Here is a 21,594-nt window from a genome sequence, read left to right as displayed (position 1 = left end):
CCCAAACCTTCCCTCTCCAGGCCCTGACTCCTCTCTTTGCCTGATGCCTTTCTCTGCTCCTTCAGTTTTTTCCAGATGTTTCCTGCTGACCGCAAGCGGGTAGAAGCTGCCCTCAGTGCCTGCCACCTCCCCAAAGGGAAGGTGAGTGGCTCCCCCTCCCTAGCCCACCCTACTATTCTTCTTACCTGAGCTGGCTCTGACCAGAGAGCAACTTGGCAAGGCCTGGTAGGGGGTGAGGAGGGCAGGAATGACAGCATAGTTCCAGTCAACAGTGCCAAAGCCAGTTAATTTTAGAGCCACTGGTTTCTGATACACAGAAACAGTACCAGGGTGATGGGGGTGAGGTGCCAGGGTTCTAGCAGGCCGGTCTGTACCCCTATCTCTGGGTGGTTGTGGGAGCAGTGGGTGGTGTTCAAAGCAAGCAGCAAGGATTGGTGCATTCCCATTCCAGCCTTGGAATGGACGTGGAGATGAATGTTTTCAGCCTGCAGGAGCAAGATAAGGTCAGCAGGGACAGGAGGCAGTCTGCAGAGATCTGAAAGCTGTGGGAAGGTATTAGTTCTTCAGGGTGTGGGGTGAAGAACAGAACCAGGGGTGGAAGCTGCCAAGACACAGTCTTCAGCTCTACACAGGAAAACATTTTTCTCTTTAGTTAAGTAATTACTTTTTAATTACAAGTTGTATGTAGGGTCATCCCATGAGGTGCATTATATGAATTACAAAAAAAAGGAGACCTCTGGGGCAGGTAGACACAGGCCCGAGCCCGGGTTCATGCCTGGCTGGGGGAGTGAATCTCAGCTCTCCGTCCTCCCTTAGCCATGCCTTTATACAGGGAACCTCCTGCACCCCATACAGTTTTTCTCCTGGTAAGAATTTGGAATATTATAATTAAACTAAAACCTCATTGATCACCTGTCCTCATGAATTCCAGGAAGAATACTTCCCCCACAGTCACAGCTCTGTGGAGTTGGTGACCCCTGGGTGCATTCAGCCACAGGCGATGTAAGCACGGAGTCGGGGAGAAGGTGGGAGCAGGCTCCTGCTCTGGGCCCTGTAGCAAGCACTGAAAGCTGTTGTCAGTACACTTCCACCCTCCTTTTCTCCTGCCTCCTGAACTCCTACATTCACTAAATCCTCCTGATTTGTCAGCAATTCCTGTTTCCCAGTAAGGGCCACTGACCCATCTTTGCTTGGAGCTGATGGGTTCAAGATTTAGTCTTAGGGAGATCTAGTCTAGCTCTCCTGCTCCAAACTAAGACTGATGTTGGCCTTCCGGTCTGATCCTTGAGGACATTTGATGGGTTTTTCTGAGATGGAATGCAAAGGCACAGAATCTCTAAATGCCACTTCTCTACTTTCTATTTCTATAGATTTGCCTACTCTGGATATTTCATGTAAATGGAATCATATATTATGTGATCTTTAATGTCAGGCTTCATTCACTTAGCATAATGTTTTCAAGGTTTATCCATATTGTAGCACATATCAGTACTTCACTCTTTTTTTATGGCCAAATAATAGTCCATTGTATGGATATATCACATTTTGCTGACCTACGCCTCAGTTGGTGAATATTTGGGTTGTTTCCACTTTTTGGCTATTATGAATAATGTTGCTATGAACATCTTATACATGATTTTTTCTGGATATATGTTTTAAATTCCCTTGGGTATATACCTAGGGGTGGAATTGCTGGATCATATGGTCACCCTATATTTAACATTTTGAGGAACTTCCAAACTGTTTTCAGAAGTGACTACGCCATTTTACTATCCCACCAACATTGTATGAGGGTTTCAATTTCTCTGCAGACCCAACATTTCTTATTGTCTTTTTAAAATTTATTTTAGTCATCCTAGCAGGAATGAAGTGGTATCTCATTGTGGTTTTGACTTGTATTTCTTTAGTGACTACTGACATTGAGTGTCTTCTCAAATGCGTATGGGTTGTTTAAATATCTTCTTTGGACCAATATCTATTTATATCCATTGCTCTTCTTTCAATTGGGTTATTTGTCTTTACACTGCTGAGTTGTCCCTTCTTGGATACCGATTTGCAAATATTCTCTCCCATTCTGTGGATCTTTTCAGCTTTCTGATGGTAAACTTCGAAGCACAAAAGTTTTTAATTTGGATGAAGTCTAATTTATCTTTTTTTGTTATTGTTGTTCTTGTGCTTTTTGGTGTCTCTAACTATTATTGTTGACTTGTCCATTTCTCTTTTAAATTCTGTCAGTTTTTGCTTTATGCATCTTGAGGCTATGTTGTGAGCCATATTTTTTATATTCAAATTGCTTCTTTTTGAAAATTTGTCCTCCACTGAAACAACAACAACAACAACAACAACAACAACAACAACTAGTCCACTGCTTTGGCAAGCAGCGTCACTTAATTCCTCCCCAGTCTGGTCATTCTTAGTTCCAATCCTGCCCCGGCCAAAAGAGTAACCAGTATCCAAATCAGCTAAGCATGCTCTCTACTCAGCAATCAGGGCCTTGAAAAGTGGGTGCTCAGCGTGTCCTTGATGCTTCTTTGTCTGCCCAGAGCCCTCTCTCTTACCAGGCTCCCTTGTACAAGGCTGGGCCTAGTTGGTGATTCTTAGCACTGAGAGGGTCGAACAGGAGTGATCAGGTGACTCTCTGTTTCCCCAGAATGATGCCATCAATCCTGAGGACTTCCCAGAGTCTGTCTACAAGAGTTTCCTCATGAGCCTCTGTCCTCGGCCAGAAATAGATGAGATCTTCACTTCCTAGTGAGCTTCCTGGGCTGGGCTGGACATGGGGAAGAGGTGGTGGCTAAAATTCTCACTTGCCATGCTGACAATTAGGTGGCTTCACTGGAGAAGGGGGATTGTCTGAGTTCCCCAGCCTAGGGGATGTAGACTTGTGCTCTTCTCTCTGGCCTGCAGCCATTCCAAGGCCAAACCCTACATGACCAAGGAGCACTTGACCACATTCATCAACCAGAAACAGAGGGACTCCCGCCTCAACTCCGTACTGTTTCCGAAAGCGCGGTCTGACCAGGTGCAGGGCCTCATTGACAAGTATGAGCCCAGTGGTATCAACGTGCAGAGGGGTGAGGACCAAGGGAACCCTTTAACCCCTGTGGGCCTGTCCTGCTCTGGCCACTGGACTGTGGCCTTGACAGTCATCCCCTGCCCTCCCCAGGCCAGCTGTCACCTGAGGGCATGGTATGGTTTCTGTGTGGGCCTGAGAATAGTGTGCTGGCCCAGGACAAGCTGCTGCTCCACCATGACATGACACAGCCACTCAATCATTACTTCATCAACTCCTCACACAACACCTACCTGACAGGTAGGCCCTGGCCACCTCACTGCTGACTTCTCCTTTTATGGGGGCTGCTCCTGTTCCTGGAATTCCTCATGGGGCTGCCCTCGGGTTGCCAATAGGACAGACCATCCTGGAGTGGGATGGGGGAGAGCAGAACAGCCCTTAAATGAAGCCCCTGCTCTTCCCCTTGCTCTGACTCAGCTGGCCAGTTCTCAGGCCTTTCCTCGGCTGAGATGTATCGCCAGGTGCTGCTAGCTGGCTGCCGCTGTGTGGAGCTGGACTGCTGGAAGGGGAAGCCCCCCGATGAGGAGCCTATTATCACCCATGGCTTCACCATGACCACAGATATTTACTTCAAGGTAAGACTCAGAGTGTGGAGGCTGGTGGTGGAGGCATTAGGGAAGGGCCCTCGTCCCCAAGCTTTCTGGGGGTGGGGGAGCATGAAGCAGAGAGAAGCATCTGGGAGGCCTCAGACTGGCATGGGACTAGAGGGAACCAAAGGGAGTCAATAGTCATCCTCCAGTTCTATGTGTGGTTGAAACTGGGGAGTGGAGAAGGATATCATTGGGGGAGGGGAAGCCTGGAGCACTGTCCTCCTCTCCATCGAGTCCCCGTCTCCTCCAGGAAGCAATTGAAGCGATTGCAGAAAGTGCCTTTAAGACCTCCCCATATCCTGTCATTCTGTCATTTGAAAACCACGTGGACTCGTGAGTGTCCAGACCCATGCCTTGCCCTCAACTGTCCCCAGCCTCTAGCCATGCCCTTTGGTCTCAATACAATTTCCTCAGGACCTCAGGCTCTCCTGCTTGTGTCCCTGCTTCCTCAAACTCCAGTCCCCCTGATGTCCCAGATCAGGGGCCCAGAAAGATGACCAAGATGAGGGCAGAGCTGCTGAACCACACCCCACTTCTGCTCCTTACAGACCCCGCCAACAAGCCAAGATGGCCGAGTACTGCCGGGTGATGTTTGGCGATATGCTGCTCACAGAGCCCCTGGAAAAGTTCCCTGTGAGTGAACTTCTCTGTGGGGCATCTGGGCCCGGGGGCTGGGGACCTCGGGTGTGGTGGAGGCTAGGTTAACCACATGTCAGGCACTGTGCTGAGCTTTAGGGGGTACATTAGCAACAAAGATGCAGTCCCAGCCCTCAGACTACTTACCCTCTAGTGGGGAGACAGATAAGGAACCCGGCCTTGACAACCAGTGACTGCTATGGGAGTACTTGGGGAATTATGATCTGGTCTCGGGATCAGGGAAGGCTTCCTGGAGGAAGTGATGGCTAAGCTGAAACGGAGGGAAATATTGGATTTACGTTAGTGACATTGGAGAAAGGGAGTTCTAGACAGACTGAACAGGTGAGAGAGAGCATCACTGAGGAACTGAAGTCAGTCAGGTCAGGCAGGGGTTTAGCATATGTGGGGGAGTGATGAGAGGTGAGGCTGGAAAAGTAAGCAGGGGTAGATGGAGCACAGCTTGGTATGAAGAAACTTAGGGTACACCCTGAAGGTGAGGAGATGATGCTGACCCTCCCTACTCTCCCACAGCTGAAACCAGGCACCCCCCTGCCCAGCCCAGAGGATCTCCGTGGCAAGATCCTCATCAAGAATAAGAAGAATCAGTTTTCTGGCCCAGCATCCCCCAGCACAGAGCAGCCAGGTGGAGAGGCTGAGGGCAGCTGCCCACCCAGTGCCCCTGTGGGTGGAGACACAGGTGAATCAGCCTGGGAGGAATGGGGCTAGGGATGGGGAAGTGTGTGGAATGGGAGAGGAAGGCTGGGCCTGGAGTGGATGTGCTGGGGATCCAGACTGGTAGGAGGTTGCCCCATCCCCACTGCTGATGGAACTGTGTGTGGCAGTGTGGACCGGTGAGGAAGGGGCTGAGCTGGAGGAGGAGGTGGAAGAGGAAGAGGAGTCGGGAAGCCTGGATGAAGAAGAGATAAAGAAGTTGCAGTCAGATGAGGTGTGTGGGGACAGCCCTGAACCCTTTCTGCCACCTCCACTGCAGAGCCCTTCGGGTGAGGGAGTGGGCAATGTCCCTGTGCTTATTACTCTCTTCTCCGCCCTCCTCTTTCCTCCCTAGGGCACAGCGGGCCTGGAGGTGACAGCTTATGAGGAGATGTCCAGCCTAGTCAACTACATTCAGCCCGCCAAGTTCATCTCCTTCGAGTTCTCTGCCCGTAAGTTAGCATGAGGTGGTGGTAAGCTGGAGGTTCAGCTAGATTCAGGGGAAGGCCCTTAGGAAGTGTGTTGTGACACCAGGCAGCTTGAGAGGTGGGGGGTAGGAGGAAGGAGAGTCCTCCTCCTTCCTTGGACTGAGGACTGTCTATAAATATTCAGCAGAGGAGTCAGGCAAAGGGCTTGTTTAAGTGGCAGTGGCTCCCATTTCCTGGCACAGTACTCAGGAACTTGGCACCAAGCAGAATGCTCTGGAGTGTGTCGGTGACAGGCCACCTTAGTTAGGCTGGCCTGGGGCTCCTGCAGCCTTCTGCAGGTTCTGTGGCTCCCAAGCCCAAAAGCCCAGGCCCTGTGACATAGCCTCTGGGAGAGGGTGGAAGGCAGAGAAACCAGCCAGTGCACATCTGCTCCTTTTACCCTTCCCTTTCTGTGCACACTATGCTATTTATCTTCTCTGGACAGACACACAGTGCCTTCCTCCCACTCTCTGCGCATGTTTCCAATATGAACACCTCTTTCTGTATATACTGGTTCATGGTGTATACCTCTGCCACCTTGACTCCTCACCCCTGAACCCACAGCCCTCACCCCTACCTGTGCCCATCCATGATAGATAGCACTCTTGGTGTGTACCTCTCACCCCCACCTCCACCCGTCTCGTTCAGCAGAGCGGGTGTGCTTTAGGCGCTGCCCATTACAGCATGTTCCTGACCCCCTGGGCTCATCCTAGCATGTTCCCACACCCTCTGCACCCACCCAGGGCAAGCACTCCTCACCCTTGAGACTGACACACACCCCATCCCTGTGCATATCTCCCAGCATGCATTGTTACTCACATAGATCTGCACATCCCCCTGCCCCCTGGGGTTGGCTCCTGAACCCTCAGGCTTCACTATGTTGCTATGTTGGAGGCAATTCTGTGCTGGAGGGAGCCACGCCAAAGAGGAGGGCAGGTCTGAGGGAGGGCACAGCCTGACGAGGACTCCCACTCCTCTTTCCCCCCTACATAGAGAAGAACCGAAGTTATGTCATCTCCTCATTCACCGAGCTCAAGGCTTATGATCTGCTCTCCAAGGCCACAGTGCAGTTTGTGGAGTATCCTTGAGGCCTCAGTAGCCTGGGTCCCTGGTTGAGGTGGAGGGAGGGGGACAGTGCTCACGGGCCAGGGGTGGGTGCTGTTGGGTCCTCCTGGTGCAGGCAGCCTCGGCCTCCTATACTCTGGAACAGCTACAACAAGCGCCAGATGAGCCGCATTTATCCCAAGGGAACCCGCATGGACTCCTCCAACTACATGCCCCAGATGTTTTGGAATGCTGGTTGCCAGATGGTCGCCCTCAACTTCCAGACGATGGGTGAGGGCACTCCCAGGCCCTTAAGAAGCTTTCTCTGCCCCTCCCACCTTCATCCCATCCCTTCGTGGGGGGTCTTTAGAATAGACCATGGTGTCCAGATGTTTGTTTGGGCTCTGGGAGCACGTGCAGGCGTGTGAACATTTAGGGACAGAAATGCATTAGCTCATGCCTATATGACTGCACGTATACGAGTATGTATGTGAAGATCCCAGGGTGCTTGCATGGGTTCTGGCTGCTCTCTGGGTGGATCTGCGGGAACACCTGCTCTACTGGCCTCTACTCCCCCTGTGAGCCTGAGATCTGGTTGTGGCCTTGGTCCTGCTGACTCCAGGTTGTGGGCCCTTTCTGAGAGATGAGACACCCAAAGAAAGCAGGCTGAGACATGAGAAACCCTCATGCCAACAGTCTACTCAACCTCCCCATTCACAAGACAGGGGAAAGGCTGGGAAATGAGGAAACAGAGACTTGGTGCAGACGCAGAGCAGGGCCTTCCTCATCCAGTGCCCTTGTCCCCCCAGACCTGCCTATGCAGCAGAACATGGCGCTGTTTGAGTTCAATGGGCAGAGCGGCTACCTCCTCAAGCATGAGTTTATGCGTCGGCCGGACAAGCAGTACAACCCATTCTCGGTGGACCGCATTGACGTGGTGGTAGCCACCACCCTCTCCATTACGGCAAGACCCTGAGGCAAACAAGTGGCTGGGAGGGCTGGGGCCTTGAGGAGAAAGACACAGGAGCCCCACTCCTCCATTCCCAACCCCCTCCCCTGATATCATGGAAACTTCAGCCCCAGCCAGTTCGTGCAGTAGCAAGTTGCCTTGGAAACTGCCTCCTCCTCAGCACTGGAGGCTGCCTCTTGGTCCCTATGGAAACCAAGGGGAAGGGCTGAGGCTAGGATGGGGGAAGGGAGAAGAGTGGGCAGAGTAGGGCAGCAGGAGCCCCAGGCCCTGAGGGAGAGAGATGGGGAGACCACACTACTTCCCTGAATGCTGAAAGCACCCTGGTTATCAGAGCTTAGCTTTAACCCTTGAGCCACACAGCCTCTACTCGGTAGCCAGAGCTGAGTGGGGCTCTTCACAGTACCCAAGAATGGATGCTTCAGCTAGATGAGCTGGAGACCCCAGGTGCTGGGGAGTGGCCTGGGTGGGGCAGCTGATGCTGGCCTCCCCTGGTCCCCACCTCCAGGTAATCTCTGGGCAGTTCCTGTCAGAACGCAGTGTGCGCACCTATGTGGAAGTGGAGCTGTTTGGCCTTCCTGGGGACCCCAAGCGGCGCTATCGCACCAAGCTGTCGCCCAGTACCAACTCCATCAACCCTGTCTGGAAGGAGGAGCCCTTTGTCTTTGAGAAGGTAGGGGGCTAGGGCAGGTCAGGGGCTGTGGTCCATCCCTAGTTCCTGGCTTCTCTTTATAGAAAAGAGGAAATACATAAAGGGAGTTCCTTGATACTTCTCCTCTCCCCACCGCTCACTCTGTGCCCTCCCGAGTTTCCAGAGTCCAAACGGCAAGTTTACAGAAATGTACTTGGTGGGCAGGTTTTGAGTGTGTACATGTGCCGGTGTGTGAGCGTGCATGCATGTTCATGTTAGGATCAGAGGCAGAAACGTGAACTCCCAGACCAGGGTGCAGAGTCCCATGGGATCACAGGGGTCTTTTACCCCCACTGGATACTTTTGGCAAAGCTGCCACAGGCTGTCTGTACCAGGATCCCCAGAGCCCTGGGCTGTATATCTAGCCCTTTTCTCTTGTGTGGATTGACCATGGCCAGAGCTGTGAGGATGTCTACGTGTGTTGCCTAGACTGTGCCCTCTGTTCTTACCAAATCTGGTCATACCTGCTATGTTCTCACACTGACCCTAGACTTCTGGAACCAGGGAGTGGGGCAGCTTGGCCACCCTCTCCCCTTCCCAGCTTGTCCTGTCCTGAACTCTCCCCAGATCTTGATGCCTGAGTTGGCCTCCCTCAGGGTGGCTGTGATGGAGGAAGGCAACAAGTTTCTCGGACACCGCATCATCCCCATCAATGCCTTGAATTCTGGTAAGGTTATGGGTCCTTCTTTGCTGTTCCAAGCAGGTCTGAGACCAAGGCCATCTTCAGGGGCCTGTCCAGAGGGTGAGGCAGCTTCACGGAGGTGGTCCTGAGACCTTACTTAACACTCTCATGTTATCAGCTCTAAAGAGTGGGGGCAGGAATAGTACCACTTTAGGATACTGACAGAGGTGGGGACTCTGCTCAGCTAAGAGAACGTCTGTAATTTTCTGGAACTACTGGGGCAGTTTCCCAAGTAGCTGACATTTATTGGGCACTTAAAATGCTTTAAGGGCTTATAACATACTCTCACTTAATCTTAACAATAACTGCATAAGGTAGACACTATTATCCCCATTTCACAGATGAGAAAAGTCTCAGAGATTTAAAGTAACTCGCCCAAGGTCACATAGCCAAGAAGGTGCAGAACCAGACTTGGGCCCTGGTCTCTGACTCTAAAGTCAGAAGTCTTGACTACTTGACTGCTCACCTGCAGTGCTGGCTGCAATGGGCTCTGCTCACTGCCCACCCCATCATGCCCGACAGGATACCACCATCTGTGCCTGCACAGCGAGAGCAACATGCCCCTCACCATGCCTTCACTCTTTGTCTTCCTGGAATTGAAGGACTATGTACCTGACAGGTGGGCAGGTAGGAGGCCTATGGAATGCTGGGAGCCCGGAGCTGTCCTTTTTCCCTCCCTACTCCTCAAGCCAGCCTCCAGAGTGGGGCAGGCCAGGGTATCCCAGCATAGGTGAGGATCAGGGAGCCTTCCAGGTATATCTCCATATCAGGCTCATGATGCCCCTGTGCACCCAGATCTCACCGTGGCCCTTACCAATCCCATCAAGTTCTTCAGTGCCCAAGATAAGAAGTCTGTGAAGCTCAAGGAAGCCACGGGAGGTCTGCCTGAGGTCTGTGTTGCTGGGTCCATTGCCAAGGGCCCCCAGGAGCGTTGCTTTCTCAGTGGGAAGATGAGGGAAGGGGAAGATTTACCCACTTAGGGAGAGAGGGCCATTTGAGCCAAGAATCCACTCTCCTTACACAGAAGCCTTTCCCTCTGGGGAGTCCAGTTGCCAGCCAGGTCAATGGGGCAGCTGCCCCAACAAGCAATGGATCAGCAGGTATGTACTACAGTGTCCTCCCACCTACTGGAAGGGTCTTGACTTCTTTCGCTGTAACCACATTCCAAAAATGTGCTTAAAAAATTAACACTCTAACCTGGGGAGGGAACACTGTGTCTGAAGCCTTAGCACCAAGCAACTGTGCTGCAGGTGCTGCAGGGGGTCCATACTGCCTCCCCTGGCGGGCAGGGGAAGCATAGAACTGACCCGGGGACCCCAGGGCACATGTCAGCCTGTCCTGTGGCTCTTGCAGCAGCTGGGGTCAGGGCCAGGGAGGAGGCCACGAAAGATGCTGCGGGTAAAGCCTGCTGAGGCCTAGTGGTCTTGGGTACGAGCTTGGGGAGGGCCCAAGGCTCGTGGGGAGCTCCTGGGCGGTGGGGCGCCTCACCTGGGTCCCCACAGAGCTGCGGACTACCAGCCCCGAGGAGCTACGAGAGTCGAAGGGCGTCGTGAAGCTGCAGCGGCGGCATGAGAAGGAACTGCGAGAGCTTGAGCGGCGCGGTGCGCGGCGCTGGGAGGAGCTGCTGCAGAGGGGCACCGCGCAGCTGGCGGAGCTTGGGCCACTGGGCGCGGAGGTCGGCTGCGGGGGCCGTAGGCTCGGTCCGGGCAAGGGCTCCCGCAAGAAAAGGTAAGGGTGGCGGCAGCCTCCTGCCTTCCGCGGTGCGGGGGCGGGGGCGGGGGGCTGAGGGCTCAGTGCCAGTCTTACGTGGCCTCCGCAGGACTCTGCCCTGCGAGGAGAACGCTGGGGCAGCACCGGGTGAGGGTCCCGAGGGCACGGACCTGCGTGTGCGCGAGCTGAGGGACAGGCTGGAGCTGGAGCTGCTGCAGCAGGGCGAGGAGCAATACGAGTGTATCCTGAAGCGCAAGGAGCAGCACGTGGCTGAGGTGCCAGAGTGGGGGTGGGGAAGAAGCGACCACCTAACCAACCCCACACCCTGCGCACAACAAAAGACTTCATGCTAAGCACATCTGCCAAACCCATCCTTTCTCTCCCTTCAGCAAATCACCAAGATGATGGAGCTGGCTAGAGAGAAACAGGCTGCAGAGCTTAAGACTCTCAAGGAGACCTCAGAGAGGTATGACTGCTCCCCTCTCATATCTGACTCTCATCTCCCAAAAGGGCTCAGGTCCCATAAATCATCTCTGATGCTTGTCTCTCTGCAGTGACACTAAAGAGATGAAGAAAAAGCTGGAGGCCAAGAGGCTGGAGCGGATCCAGGCCATGGTCAAGGTTACCACGGACAAGATGGCCCAGGAGAGGTGAGTCCCTGAGGAGAGAGAGGCCCAGGACTCAAACTCCAGGCCCAGTGCTGAGCAGGAACCACTCCAGGTGGGAAGGGGCCTTCCTACAAGTGGATCCTGACTCAATTCCCAAAGATATGCCTGTCTCATGGCTCTTGAAAGTTATCTAACTTCTGTCACCTCTGATCAGAGTGTCCTCAGGCAAAACACAGATGCCAATATTATTTGAGCAGAGAGGAGAATTTAAGGGAAAATCAAGCATACAAAGAGAGAGGTGAAACCTTGAGACAGCAGCTTCCCGCATGTGCTTCCCCATGCATGCTTGAAGAATGGTGCGAGTTAGTGAGGAAGCTCTTTATTTACAGAGCCCCTGGGGCTTTCAATGGCCCCTCAAACCCTCCTTGGGTCCCCATGCTCACAACTCTGGCTGGTTTCTGTCCCTTTGGCAGATGTTTTTCTCACTTTGCCTACACTCCGAGGAGTCTTGCCTAGGGGCCTCCAGCCCTCCCTGAAACTCTGATCACCCCAACAGGTTGAAAAGAGAGATTAACAACTCCCATATCCAGGACGTGGTGCAGGTCGTCAAACAGGTGGGTAAAGCTGTATCCTTCCCAAACACATACCACGCATGCTTGAGCACACACTAACACGCATGCTTGAGCACACACTAACACGCATGCATGCTCTCCATAGGAGAGAAAAGGTGGCTTTGGGCCTTTATTTTGCCCTTAGGAGATACACTGTCCAGAGAAGCCCATACAGCTAGGGATGGGAGGAGTCAGTCCAGGGGAGGAGGGGCTCCAAGGCCAGCCTGAGGTTCTGGTCTTTCTGTGGAGGTTGAGGTACCAGCCTAAAGGAGTCTGTCTCTGGCCAGGTGTCCTGGATGAAAATGATATGCGCTAGCTGGCTGGGGGGAGGGGGCGGGAGGGGAGGTGAGGGGGGAGGATGGGATTGGGGTGGGTGGGTGAGAGGGAGCAAGAGGGGCTTCCTGAGGCTCCAAGGAGTTGGAAGAGGAAGAAAAGCCTTGCTGAGAATGGACCTAAATCTCCCCTGGGGATTATTAACAACTGTAACAGAACTACCAGCTACTGAGTCCTGACCTTGTCCCAGACACTAAGCCAGGGGCTTCACATAAACTGTCTCATGTAATTCTTCACATTCTAGAGAGACCGGTACTATTAACCTCATTTTACAAATAAAAAGATATGTTCATGGGTTAAGGAATTTGTGCAGTCTTACAGCTGGTTAACTGCGATTGTAGCTGGTTGCCAACCCAGACTGCCTGTCCTTGCTGTCCTGATTCCCTGCCTCTTACTCTCACCCAGATGACAGAGAACCTGGAGAGGCATCAGGAGAAGCTGGAGGAGAAGCAGGCAGCTTGCCTGGAACAGATCCGGGAGATGGAAAAGCAGGTGACAGTGACCACCGCCCTGGCTCCCAGAAGTTAGCCTGGCTCCAGGGTATAAAGAGGGTCCTGCTCCTGGGAGCTGCCAGTCAGGAGTTCAGGGGAGTGGAGGCTCACCTCTCACCAGTGGGTCATAGGTTCTGGTTCCCATGGGGTCCCGGGGCCTTTCCAATAAGATAGCTCTGCAGATCTCTTTGCTTGGTTGGCACCCCCACTCCTGAGAGGCTCCCGGATGGGCTCCACTATGCCCCACATCCCACTCTTATTTCCTGGAAGCTCTGAAAAGACCATCTCCTTGTTCCACTGTCCAGGGGAGGGAGGGTAGGCAGGTGGCACCCCCGAGCTAGGCGGTGGTCCTTGCTGTCTCCACAGTTCCAGCAGGAGGCACTGACAGAATATGAGGCCAGGATGAAGGGCCTGGAGGCTGAGGTGAAGGAGTCATTGAAGACCTGCTTCAGGGCGTGCTTCCCTTCTGAGACTGAGGACAAGCCTGAGACCCCCTGTGGGGCCTCTGGGGAGCTGTGTGAACAGGACCCACTTACAGCAAAAATAGACACCCAAGAGAGCCATTTCTGATACCCCCATCCAACTGAGATATTCTGCAAGGACGTTCACCCTTCTCTGGGATGGGGCTCTATCTCTCCAAGAGAAAAGGCCCCAGCAGCCCCAGCACTCTGAGGCTGTAGGAAGCTGAGGCTCCCTGGGATCTGGGAGTCCCCTTCTCAACAGCCAGGCTAGCAGAGGAGGCATGTACCAGATACCATCAGGGCAGTGGCCCATCTCAAGCCTCGAGGTTCTCTCCAAGTTGACTTTCTGCTCCTCATCCTTCTCTTCCACCTTGAGTGAGTGTCACATATTTGTTGAGGGCAAAAAACAAAAAAACAGAAAACAAAAAACAGAACCCCAAAAAACAAAAACAAAAAACATAAAAAGCCCCAAAAACTTAGTGGACTAGGAGGCAAGAAATGGGGTCCTGGCCCCACTCTGCCTTTCCTACCTTTCCTAATATGCAACTAGTGGTGCCCCGCTCTGGACTCAGATTCCTCACCTGGAGAGTTAGGCCTGGCCACATGGAACCTCCACTCTAGTGCCTGTAATTTAAGCAGGACCAACCTCTAAACCCTTCTGCAGTAAGGCAGGCACCTCACCCAAGCTTCTAGGCCCCACCTCAGGCCTGCCCTGAGTTGGCCTCCTTGTCAGCTCCCTGATACAGAGACTGGCACTACCTCCAAGCTCCCTGGGGACGGCCGGCCCTAAGATCCCAGGCCTACATCCCTTTTCTGGCTTCTTGCCTGTGGGGGATGGGACGCTGACATGGAAAAGCTGCCTCAGCTGTCTGGCCCTCAGGCTGCTGAGACAACTGGGTCTGTGACCTGTAGTGAGGGGAGAAGGACAGCCTTTTGGGTACTCTCCCACCCATGCTAGGAAGCACCCCCACCCAGGCTGCCTGACAAGGTCAGCATCATTTTTTCTCTTGACTTTATGAGGTTTATTTATTTTTCTCCTTCTTACTCCTACTAAAGAACCCTGTCCCAATATTTCCTCCCTAAGCCTGGCCTCTGTTCCACAGTTAAGAAATGGGGGACAAGGGAGTAGATTTCTCCTAAATGAAGTGGGCTGCAGAAAAACGGTTGGGAGCTGAACCCCGGGGCAAGGTGCCCTCCAGAGCCCAGCAGAATGGCCCTGCCTCTAGGCTCGAAGAGGATTCACTTCCCTTTCTGCTGTCCCTGGTGCCACAATTGGAAAATGATGTCACCCCTCTTCTCTACTCCCACCCAGATGTGGCCCTTCCCTGTCTCCACCCTCAGAGCTGGAGCCAAAAAACCTAGTGTAAAGGTGCCCCCCCTACTTTTGGGGAGTTGCAAACCTTCAGGCCACCTGTGCCCCTTTAGGCAGACTTAGGGTGGTCAGATTCTCAGTCCTCTGTAGCAGTTGTGGTTGACTCCAACACTTGCTGTGGAGGGGCTGGTGGGCAGCCATTCACTACACCTATGGTGTTGTGTCAGATCTCAAACAGGAACAGGCACTGGCTTGGGAGAGACTGAGTGGGGGGCTGATTCTGGGAAGAGGTTGTTTGCTTATCAGAGAGTTATAGTAAATGCCATTAATTGTAGACACCTGTGCCTTCATAAAATAAATAGGAATCCCTCTCCCAGCCATCCCTCTGGGGTCCTGATCTCTGTGATCCTAGCAGTCCCTGGCTGCAAGGTGAGGGTAGGGGCCTGTTCATTCACAGGGTAAGGCCTGTCATTGATCAGCCTGTGTACTGACTGGATACAGCCTTGGGCAGTGCCCTGTCTTCAACCCTCCAGCTGGGCACTCAGCTGCCCCGTTTGTTCCCCAGTCCAGGAGTAGAACCATGCAGGGATGAGGACCTAGGCCTAAAGGAACTTACTGACCCAGGCACAGGGGCATAAGCCAGAGCCAGTGCCAAATAAAGCCCACTGGGCAGCTTCCAGCTTTTGCTAATAACTGCTTAGGGGAAGGAGAGGCTGCCTTCCTTCCTCTCACCTCTCAGCCAGGCCAGATATTGTCTCTGGGCCTCTAGTACAGAGCTGGGAAGCCCAGGAATGTGGAAGTAGATGCAATCCTGCCTCCTAGAGAGGCCTCTGCACAGGCAAGCTGGGGGCTTTCCATGAGGCCTGGCCCCGGTACCTGCCTCTCTGCTTTCTGTCCTCTGAGAAAACAGTAAGGTGGCCCCTGGGAAAATGCCATAGTCTCTGGGCCCTGGAGATGAATTGATCCCTGGCTTCAGGGGATGTGCAGAGGAAAAGCTACCCACCCTCAGGGCACTGGGCAGGTGAAGGGCACCTGGGTTCCATTCCTGCTTGGCATATCTATGGGGCTGGGGCAAGTTTCCTGTCCACTAGTCATGCCTCAGTTTTACCTTTTGCATAAGAGAAGGGTCCCCTACCCCCTTCCCAATCTCACTGCTGATTCAGATGTCAGAGTCCCCTGCTGACTCACCCACCCCCTGCACCTCCCCTTGGCAACCCCCCTCCCCTAGCTCTCTGGATCTCCCAGCCACGTGCCGCCAGGCCCAACCCAGCTGAGCTGGTGCAACGTGACAGGGTGAGGGGGTTGGTGACACTTGAGGAAAGAAGGGGGACTGTAGGGGGGCAGCAGCAGACAGAGTGACAGACTGCAGACCTGAGGCGCCTCTGGGAGGAAGCCCTTTTGCCAGCCTGGGGCCCACAGTGGGAGAGGCTCAGCGGGTGGGAGGGGAGGAGAGTGGAGTGCCTTTCTGCCCCCTGCCTGCCTAGGCTCTATCTCTTGTCAGCCTCCAGCTCCCTAAGCGACAGCTTCTAATTATGGCTGTTGGTGCCTCTGTGCTCTGCAGCAAAGTCTGAGCTTTTTTTCAGCTTTGCTATTTCTTTTCTGTTCAGAACATACTGAGGCCATAGGGAACTCAGAGCAAAGGCTTCAGGGCCTGAGACCTAGCACCCGCTCCCCACAATCCCACCACAGGCCTGGCTGGATTGGCGAGGCCAGCTGGGGCAAATGGAGCCAGCTACTCCTTTCAAAGAGCATCCAGCACAGGGCTCTCTGACAGACCAGAGCAAGGCCCTGAAAGGGACCTGCCCCAGCATCTCTTCTTCTCTGGAACTGTCTCCATCCTCCACAGGGAACAGGGACATAAGTGAGGCAGAGTTATCTCAAGGAGGCTCAGCGGGGAGGAAGCATGGCTCTTTAGGACCAAGGAAGTGTCCAATGAGAGTTCCTGCTGCTTCTCTCCTCCACCTGGGGGGTGTCATTGTCTGGCTGTGGGATGGCCTGTCACACAGGTTTCAGGGGTACCCTCTCCCTTGACCTTGTAAACAGAGAAAGAAGGAAACAAAGCAATTTTTCTCATGCTGGAGAAAAGGGAATTGAGTCATGAAGGGAAGAAAAGTCTTTCTTCAGCTGAGTAAAAAGGGAGAGCATTCCTGCATCCTTACTGGGCTGTAGATGAGGTAGAGAGTCTATATCCACTCCTGGGCAACATGCAAGAGGAGCCCCCACGTCTAGGGGCCAGATTGGGTTTTCTGCAGGCTGAATAACTGTGCAGCTCTTTCCCTGACACTCTAGTGCGATCCTGAGTGAAGCAGGCAGGGTAGTATTACTGCTTCATTTTGCAGGTGGGAATAAGCAGGCCTGGAGTCACACTGCTAGTAAATGCTTTCAAGCTGGGACTTAACTCTGATGTCAAATACTGTACCCTTTCTGTGACACCATGTGGAATTGGCAGAGCCCTGAGCAGAGGGTTAGGGTTGAAAAATGCAAAGAGAAAAAGAGAGGCTTCACAATGTGCATGGGTATACATCACATGATCCCTCAGAACAGAGGGGCATCATCTTGCTCCATGGTTGGGCCCCATGCAGATGGCCATCCCTGGAGCCTGGGAGCTGGAGAGAGGCAAAAGTTCAGGGTTCAGGGCAATGCGCCCACTTTGCGACTCAGCCATGGTCTTCTTCCTAGAGGAAAATCCTCTCTTTGCCCCATGCCTTTCTCCAGGCAGCTCCTGCTGCAATGCTTCTTGTCACTTTCATTCTTCCCTTAATTTCCTGTCTTTCATAGGAAAGGACCCCTTAAAGCAGCCCTCAACGCTGTCCCTTAAAGGTGTTTTTCCTGCATCCATTCTCTTGCCTCCTTAAGCTGTCCGAAGTGTCCTCCTTGTTTCTCAGCAGCCAGATCACATCCCACACATTGTAGAAGACCACCTCAGAAGCCCTATCCTTGGAACACCCAGAGCCCTCCACTCCCCACAACTCCACCTTTTTCTCTAAGGACTGTCTTGGTTTGTATTTAACAGATGTATTAGGTTCTCAGGTGATAATCCCCACTTTTTATGTCCTGGTCTTGAATTCCCACTTGAGAGGGGAGGTCTTTTCCATCCAGAATTGTACTTCTGCTTCTGTATTTCCCACAGCTGGGAATATAATACCTAGCTCACGAAAAGTCTCAGTAAATACTGTAGTTGATACCTGACTCGGTTCTTACTTTACAAATATCATTCAAACCCTACACACCCTCCCACCTCCCTTCTATTCTGAGGCGCCCTAATCCTCCTCACCCGAAGCCTGAGACCCCTCCCCTCGCCCCAGGCCCGAACAGTCCGGCCAGAGGAAGACTGGATGCGGTGGTTTCCCCACACCCTATCGACTCTAGCTCCCTTCTTCTCCTTCCTCTCCTAAGGGGTCAGCTAGTGGTCAAGGTCAGAGACGTGTGGTCTAGGAGTGGTTTTGTGCTCAAGAGTAAGATGGAGACTGGGGGGAGCCTAGAGTGTGTCCCTCGCTCTTTGCTCTTTCCCGGTGGCTGTCGGTTCTGAAGCAGCGGGGAGACGGCGCCGGGGAGTTGCTAACACGGCGGCAGCACTCCGGGATCCTAAGGCGCCCATTCCAGCCGCCGCCGCCGGCCGCCGCGTGTCTGCTCCTCCTGCTTGTCAGCCACTGGGAGCTGGCAGGCGAGCGTGTTGTCGGGGTTGGAGACGTCTGAGATTGGAGAGCGCACTCTTCCCCACCCCCGCTCCGAGTGAGCCTGTGCGGAGGAACAACTGTGTGTGAGTGCCTGCTTTGCTACACTTCGAGTGGCAGTTCCCAGTCAGACTGCGAGCCCCCACCCCGCGCGCAGCGCAGGTACCCCCCTCCCCCCAATTACTCCCAGCCTGCCTTTCACCGCTACCCTTAGCTAGTTTACGGTCCAGTTTCCACCCTCATGAGATCCCATTTCCTTCCATCCGGACGGCTGGGGATAGCCCTCGTTCTTCCCCGACGGACCCGGGGTCCTGTCAGTTCCTAAAGAGCCTAGGACCCCGACTACGATGGGGGCGGAGGGCGAGGAGAGAAGACTGTGACTTTGAGATTGGCCAGGTCGGGTGCATGTGGTCCGCAGCGAGGAGCCCCTGCCCCCGCCCCGCAACTGCCGCAGCAACCCCAGGGGAGCGCAGAGGAGGAGCCGCTCCCCAACATCGAGGCCCACGAAGGAGTAGGGGGTCAGGGGCGGTCTTCCCCGCCCGGTCCGTTTCTACCTTGACGGCTTAACCTGCTTCCAGGGCAGCCATTGCCATGGAGACCCCTGAGGCTATAAAGCCGGGTATCCAGGCGGGCGGCGGCTCCCGCGCCGCTGAGCCCCTCAAGTAAGGAGCAAGCGCCCCGGCGTGGCCCGGCCCCCGCGAGAGGGGAGGAGGCGGAGGAGCGGCGCCAGCAGCTTGAGGAGCGGCGCGCCCCGCCAGGGCTGGAGGCAGGCTCGCAAGGCGGGTGCCACCGTCTCAGCAGGGGAGCGGGGGCTGCCCCGGGTGCGGGTGAGTGGCGAGGCTCCAGGTTACGAGGGACTGAGGGGCGCTGGACACGGGGAAAGCAGCGGGAGAGTCAGGAGGGGGCCAGGCTTCGGCTCCCGTCGTCTCGTGGCGGGCCAGACGCGGAGCGCGGAATAGAGAGCAACCTACACCTCCAGGCAGGCGGAAAGCCCAGGAAAGGAGCAGCGAGACGCCAGGCGTGCGGCCCAGGAGCGGCAGGGCAGCGGGAGCCGGCGGGGTACAAGAGTGGGAAGCTCAGGACCCTCGGCTGCGGCCGCCCAACGCGGAGAAAGCCACGCCAGGGCACCGGAGGGGTCCAGAGCTCGGTGGGGCACGGGAACAGGGGCGCCCCCGTGCGGAGCTGCCGGGCCGCCTAGGCGCGGCAGCCGGGGTCATGCTCAAGCCCAAGGACCTGTGCCCCCGAGCGGGTACGCGCACATTCCTGGAGGCCATGCAGGCTGGCAAAGTGCATCTGGCCCGCTTCGTGCTTGATGCGCTGGACCGCAGTATCATCGACTGCCGCGCGGAGCAGGGCCGCACGCCGCTCATGGTGGCGGTGGGGCTGCCGGACCCCGCACTGCGCGCGCGCTTCGTGCGACTACTGCTGGAGCAGGGTGCAGCGGTGAACCTTCGAGACGAGCGCGGCCGCACGGCACTCAGCCTGGCGTGCGAGCGCGGCCACCTGGACGCGGTGCAGCTGCTGGTGCAGTTCAGCGGTGACCCCGAGGCAGCCGACTCCTCCGGCAACAGTCCAGTGATGTGGGCGGCGGCGTGCGGTCATGGGGCGGTGCTCGAGTTCCTGGTGCGTTCTTTCCGCCGCCTAGGCTTGCGCCTCGACCGCACCAACCGCGCGGGCCTTACGGCTCTGCAGCTGGCCGCCGCCCGCGGCCACGGAACCTGCGTGCAGGCCCTCACTGGGCCCTGGGGCCGCGCAGCAGCCGCCGCTGCGGCCCGGGGCTCCAACTCCGACAGCCCACCTGGTCGTCCAGCTCCTGCGCCCAGCCCGGAGCGCCGACGACCCAGCCCCCGCCGCCTACCGCGGCCTCTCCTAGCACGTTTTGCGCGAGCTGCCGGAGGCCATGGTCATGGCGGCGAGGCTGGCTCAGGGGGCAAGAGCTTGGGCCGGCACCGGGCACAGGGCAGCGAGCGGCCGGAGCTGGGCCGGAGCATGAGTCTGGCTCTGGGTGCAGTGACCGAAGAGGAAGCGGCTCGACTGCGGGCGGGAGCCCTGATGGCCCGACCACACTCACCCCAGTCTTCGGGGACCGGGCGGTGGCGTTCTCATGAGGTGCTGGAAGGATCGCCCCCAACCTTAGTGCAAGCCTCCATCGGCCTTAGCCCCCACCCCGAGGGCGGCCTGAGCTCTGGCCGCTTGGGTTTGCGCCGGCGCTCCACAGCCCCAGACATCCCCAGCTTGGTCGGAGAGGCGCCAGGGCCCGAGAGCAGCCTGGAGTTAGAGGCCAACGCTCTGCCTCACTCGGTGCCTGGGCCCCAGCCGTGGCAAGCAGACACGGAGGCCGTGGTGCTGCACGCTCAGCGGTAAATAGTGTCCAGAATGAGCCCTGTTCCCTGCACCTTCCTGTCTCTGCTCCGCTGGGATTTCTCTCTTTCTTCCGGGTCCCTCACTTTCCTGGCACTTTCCCTCCCCGCTGTGATCCCAGAACCTGTCCCCACTGCTGAGGCGAGTTGTCCTGTCTCTGAAAGAGACCCCTATTATTTATTTTTTGTGCTTGCTGGAATTTTTGGTGTTTCCTACCTAAGTCTCTCACCTTCCCCACAGCCTGCTTTTTTTATCCTGGAAGGGGAGGATTAGAAGACCTGGTTCCATGGACTACATACAGCCTTCTAACCAAGAACATGGTCTCCCTTTCCTCTGCCTAAGGCTCAGTCCCCAGTCGGGGCTGGCTCCTGTCAGGTCTCTTTTGTGGTGGTGGTGGTGGGGGGGGGGTCCCAACACCCAGGCAGCCAGGCAGGCAGAAGAGTGACCTGCAGAACAAGAACCTATCCCCACTTCCCTCCCAGTGATGCTGACAATAATGCCACACATGACCTGTCTCCCTTTCCCTTAAGTGTTGGAGAAAGGGAGCACGGAGATGGGCCTCAGATCCTTTCTGGACAGAAGGGCTGATTAGGAAGGAATCGAGGTTAAGTTTTTCTGGGGATAAACTCCTGCCTCAAGACAATGATTGCATATTTTGGATGTGGCAGAGACCCCTGTGTTGAATGTCAGTTGTCCATTGACCAGATTCTGGTAATTCCAGCTCCTTTGACCTCTGCCCCAGGCCCATCAGGATTCAACTTCATTGACAATGTGTGGTCATTGTCCCACCCCAGCCCCTACTCAGCCCACTCCAGGGCTCAGTTGCATTTGAGTTCCACCTTTAAGGTCTCACCCCTCCTGGCCCACCCTTTCTTCCTCTCACTCTCAGAGGCATGAAATGGAAAGGACTTAGCACTTCCCCCACCCCAACTGCCTCCCAGCTCCTCCATCCCGCACGTGGGTGCTCCTGCAGGGTGGAACCGTTGCGAAGGCTTTGCTTAATTGTATTTCTTCCAATCCTCAAAGAACTCGTGTTTTGAGTCTTTGTATATGAAGCAGAAAGCAGCAGGTCTGATCTGAGGCTTAAGAACCTGACAATGTCTCTTTAAATAGAAGCTCCGCGAGGGGGATAATTGACTGAAGTGTTTGCCACGTTAAACGGCGGCGCGCGG

The 21,594-nt window shown here is 55.1% G+C and overlaps 2 protein-coding genes across 2 annotated transcripts in view; both read left to right on the top strand.

Moving 5' to 3' along the window:
• Window positions 1-13,500, top strand: part of PLCB2 (phospholipase C beta 2) — a 17,693-nt gene extending 4,193 nt beyond the window's left edge. Inside the window, exons 7-30 of the mRNA XM_023527744.1 lie at window positions 2,651-2,751; window positions 2,908-3,074; window positions 3,167-3,313; window positions 3,491-3,648; window positions 3,914-3,996; window positions 4,212-4,296; window positions 4,831-4,996; window positions 5,142-5,245; window positions 5,366-5,462; window positions 6,471-6,555; window positions 6,688-6,812; window positions 7,331-7,485; window positions 7,997-8,161; window positions 8,747-8,846; window positions 9,384-9,488; window positions 9,657-9,751; window positions 9,886-9,961; window positions 10,364-10,589; window positions 10,681-10,846; window positions 10,961-11,037; window positions 11,126-11,221; window positions 11,736-11,793; window positions 12,529-12,615; window positions 12,981-13,500. Of these exons, the coding sequence (XP_023383512.1) occupies window positions 2,651-2,751; window positions 2,908-3,074; window positions 3,167-3,313; window positions 3,491-3,648; window positions 3,914-3,996; window positions 4,212-4,296; window positions 4,831-4,996; window positions 5,142-5,245; window positions 5,366-5,462; window positions 6,471-6,555; window positions 6,688-6,812; window positions 7,331-7,485; window positions 7,997-8,161; window positions 8,747-8,846; window positions 9,384-9,488; window positions 9,657-9,751; window positions 9,886-9,961; window positions 10,364-10,589; window positions 10,681-10,846; window positions 10,961-11,037; window positions 11,126-11,221; window positions 11,736-11,793; window positions 12,529-12,615; window positions 12,981-13,184 (2,928 nt within the window). The 3' untranslated portion in view covers window positions 13,185-13,500. The remainder of the gene's footprint in view (window positions 1-2,650; window positions 2,752-2,907; window positions 3,075-3,166; window positions 3,314-3,490; window positions 3,649-3,913; window positions 3,997-4,211; window positions 4,297-4,830; window positions 4,997-5,141; window positions 5,246-5,365; window positions 5,463-6,470; window positions 6,556-6,687; window positions 6,813-7,330; window positions 7,486-7,996; window positions 8,162-8,746; window positions 8,847-9,383; window positions 9,489-9,656; window positions 9,752-9,885; window positions 9,962-10,363; window positions 10,590-10,680; window positions 10,847-10,960; window positions 11,038-11,125; window positions 11,222-11,735; window positions 11,794-12,528; window positions 12,616-12,980) is intronic.
• A 5,776-nt stretch (window positions 13,501-19,276) lies between these two features.
• ANKRD63 (ankyrin repeat domain 63) lies at window positions 19,277-20,928 on the top strand. The gene has a single exon (XM_011354903.2). It carries the CDS (start codon window positions 19,277-19,279, stop codon window positions 20,423-20,425), a length of 1,149 nt encoding a protein of 382 aa, XP_011353205.1. The 3' UTR covers window positions 20,426-20,928.
• Window positions 20,929-21,594: the final 666 nt, after the last annotated feature.

Source organism: Pteropus vampyrus, unplaced genomic scaffold (assembly GCF_000151845.1).
Source record: "Pteropus vampyrus isolate Shadow unplaced genomic scaffold, Pvam_2.0 Scaffold19, whole genome shotgun sequence".
In the NCBI taxonomy this organism is placed as follows: domain Eukaryota; kingdom Metazoa; phylum Chordata; class Mammalia; order Chiroptera; family Pteropodidae; genus Pteropus; species Pteropus vampyrus.
The sequence above is the reverse complement of the archived record's forward strand: the minus strand, read 5'-3'. Positions and strand labels throughout refer to the sequence as shown.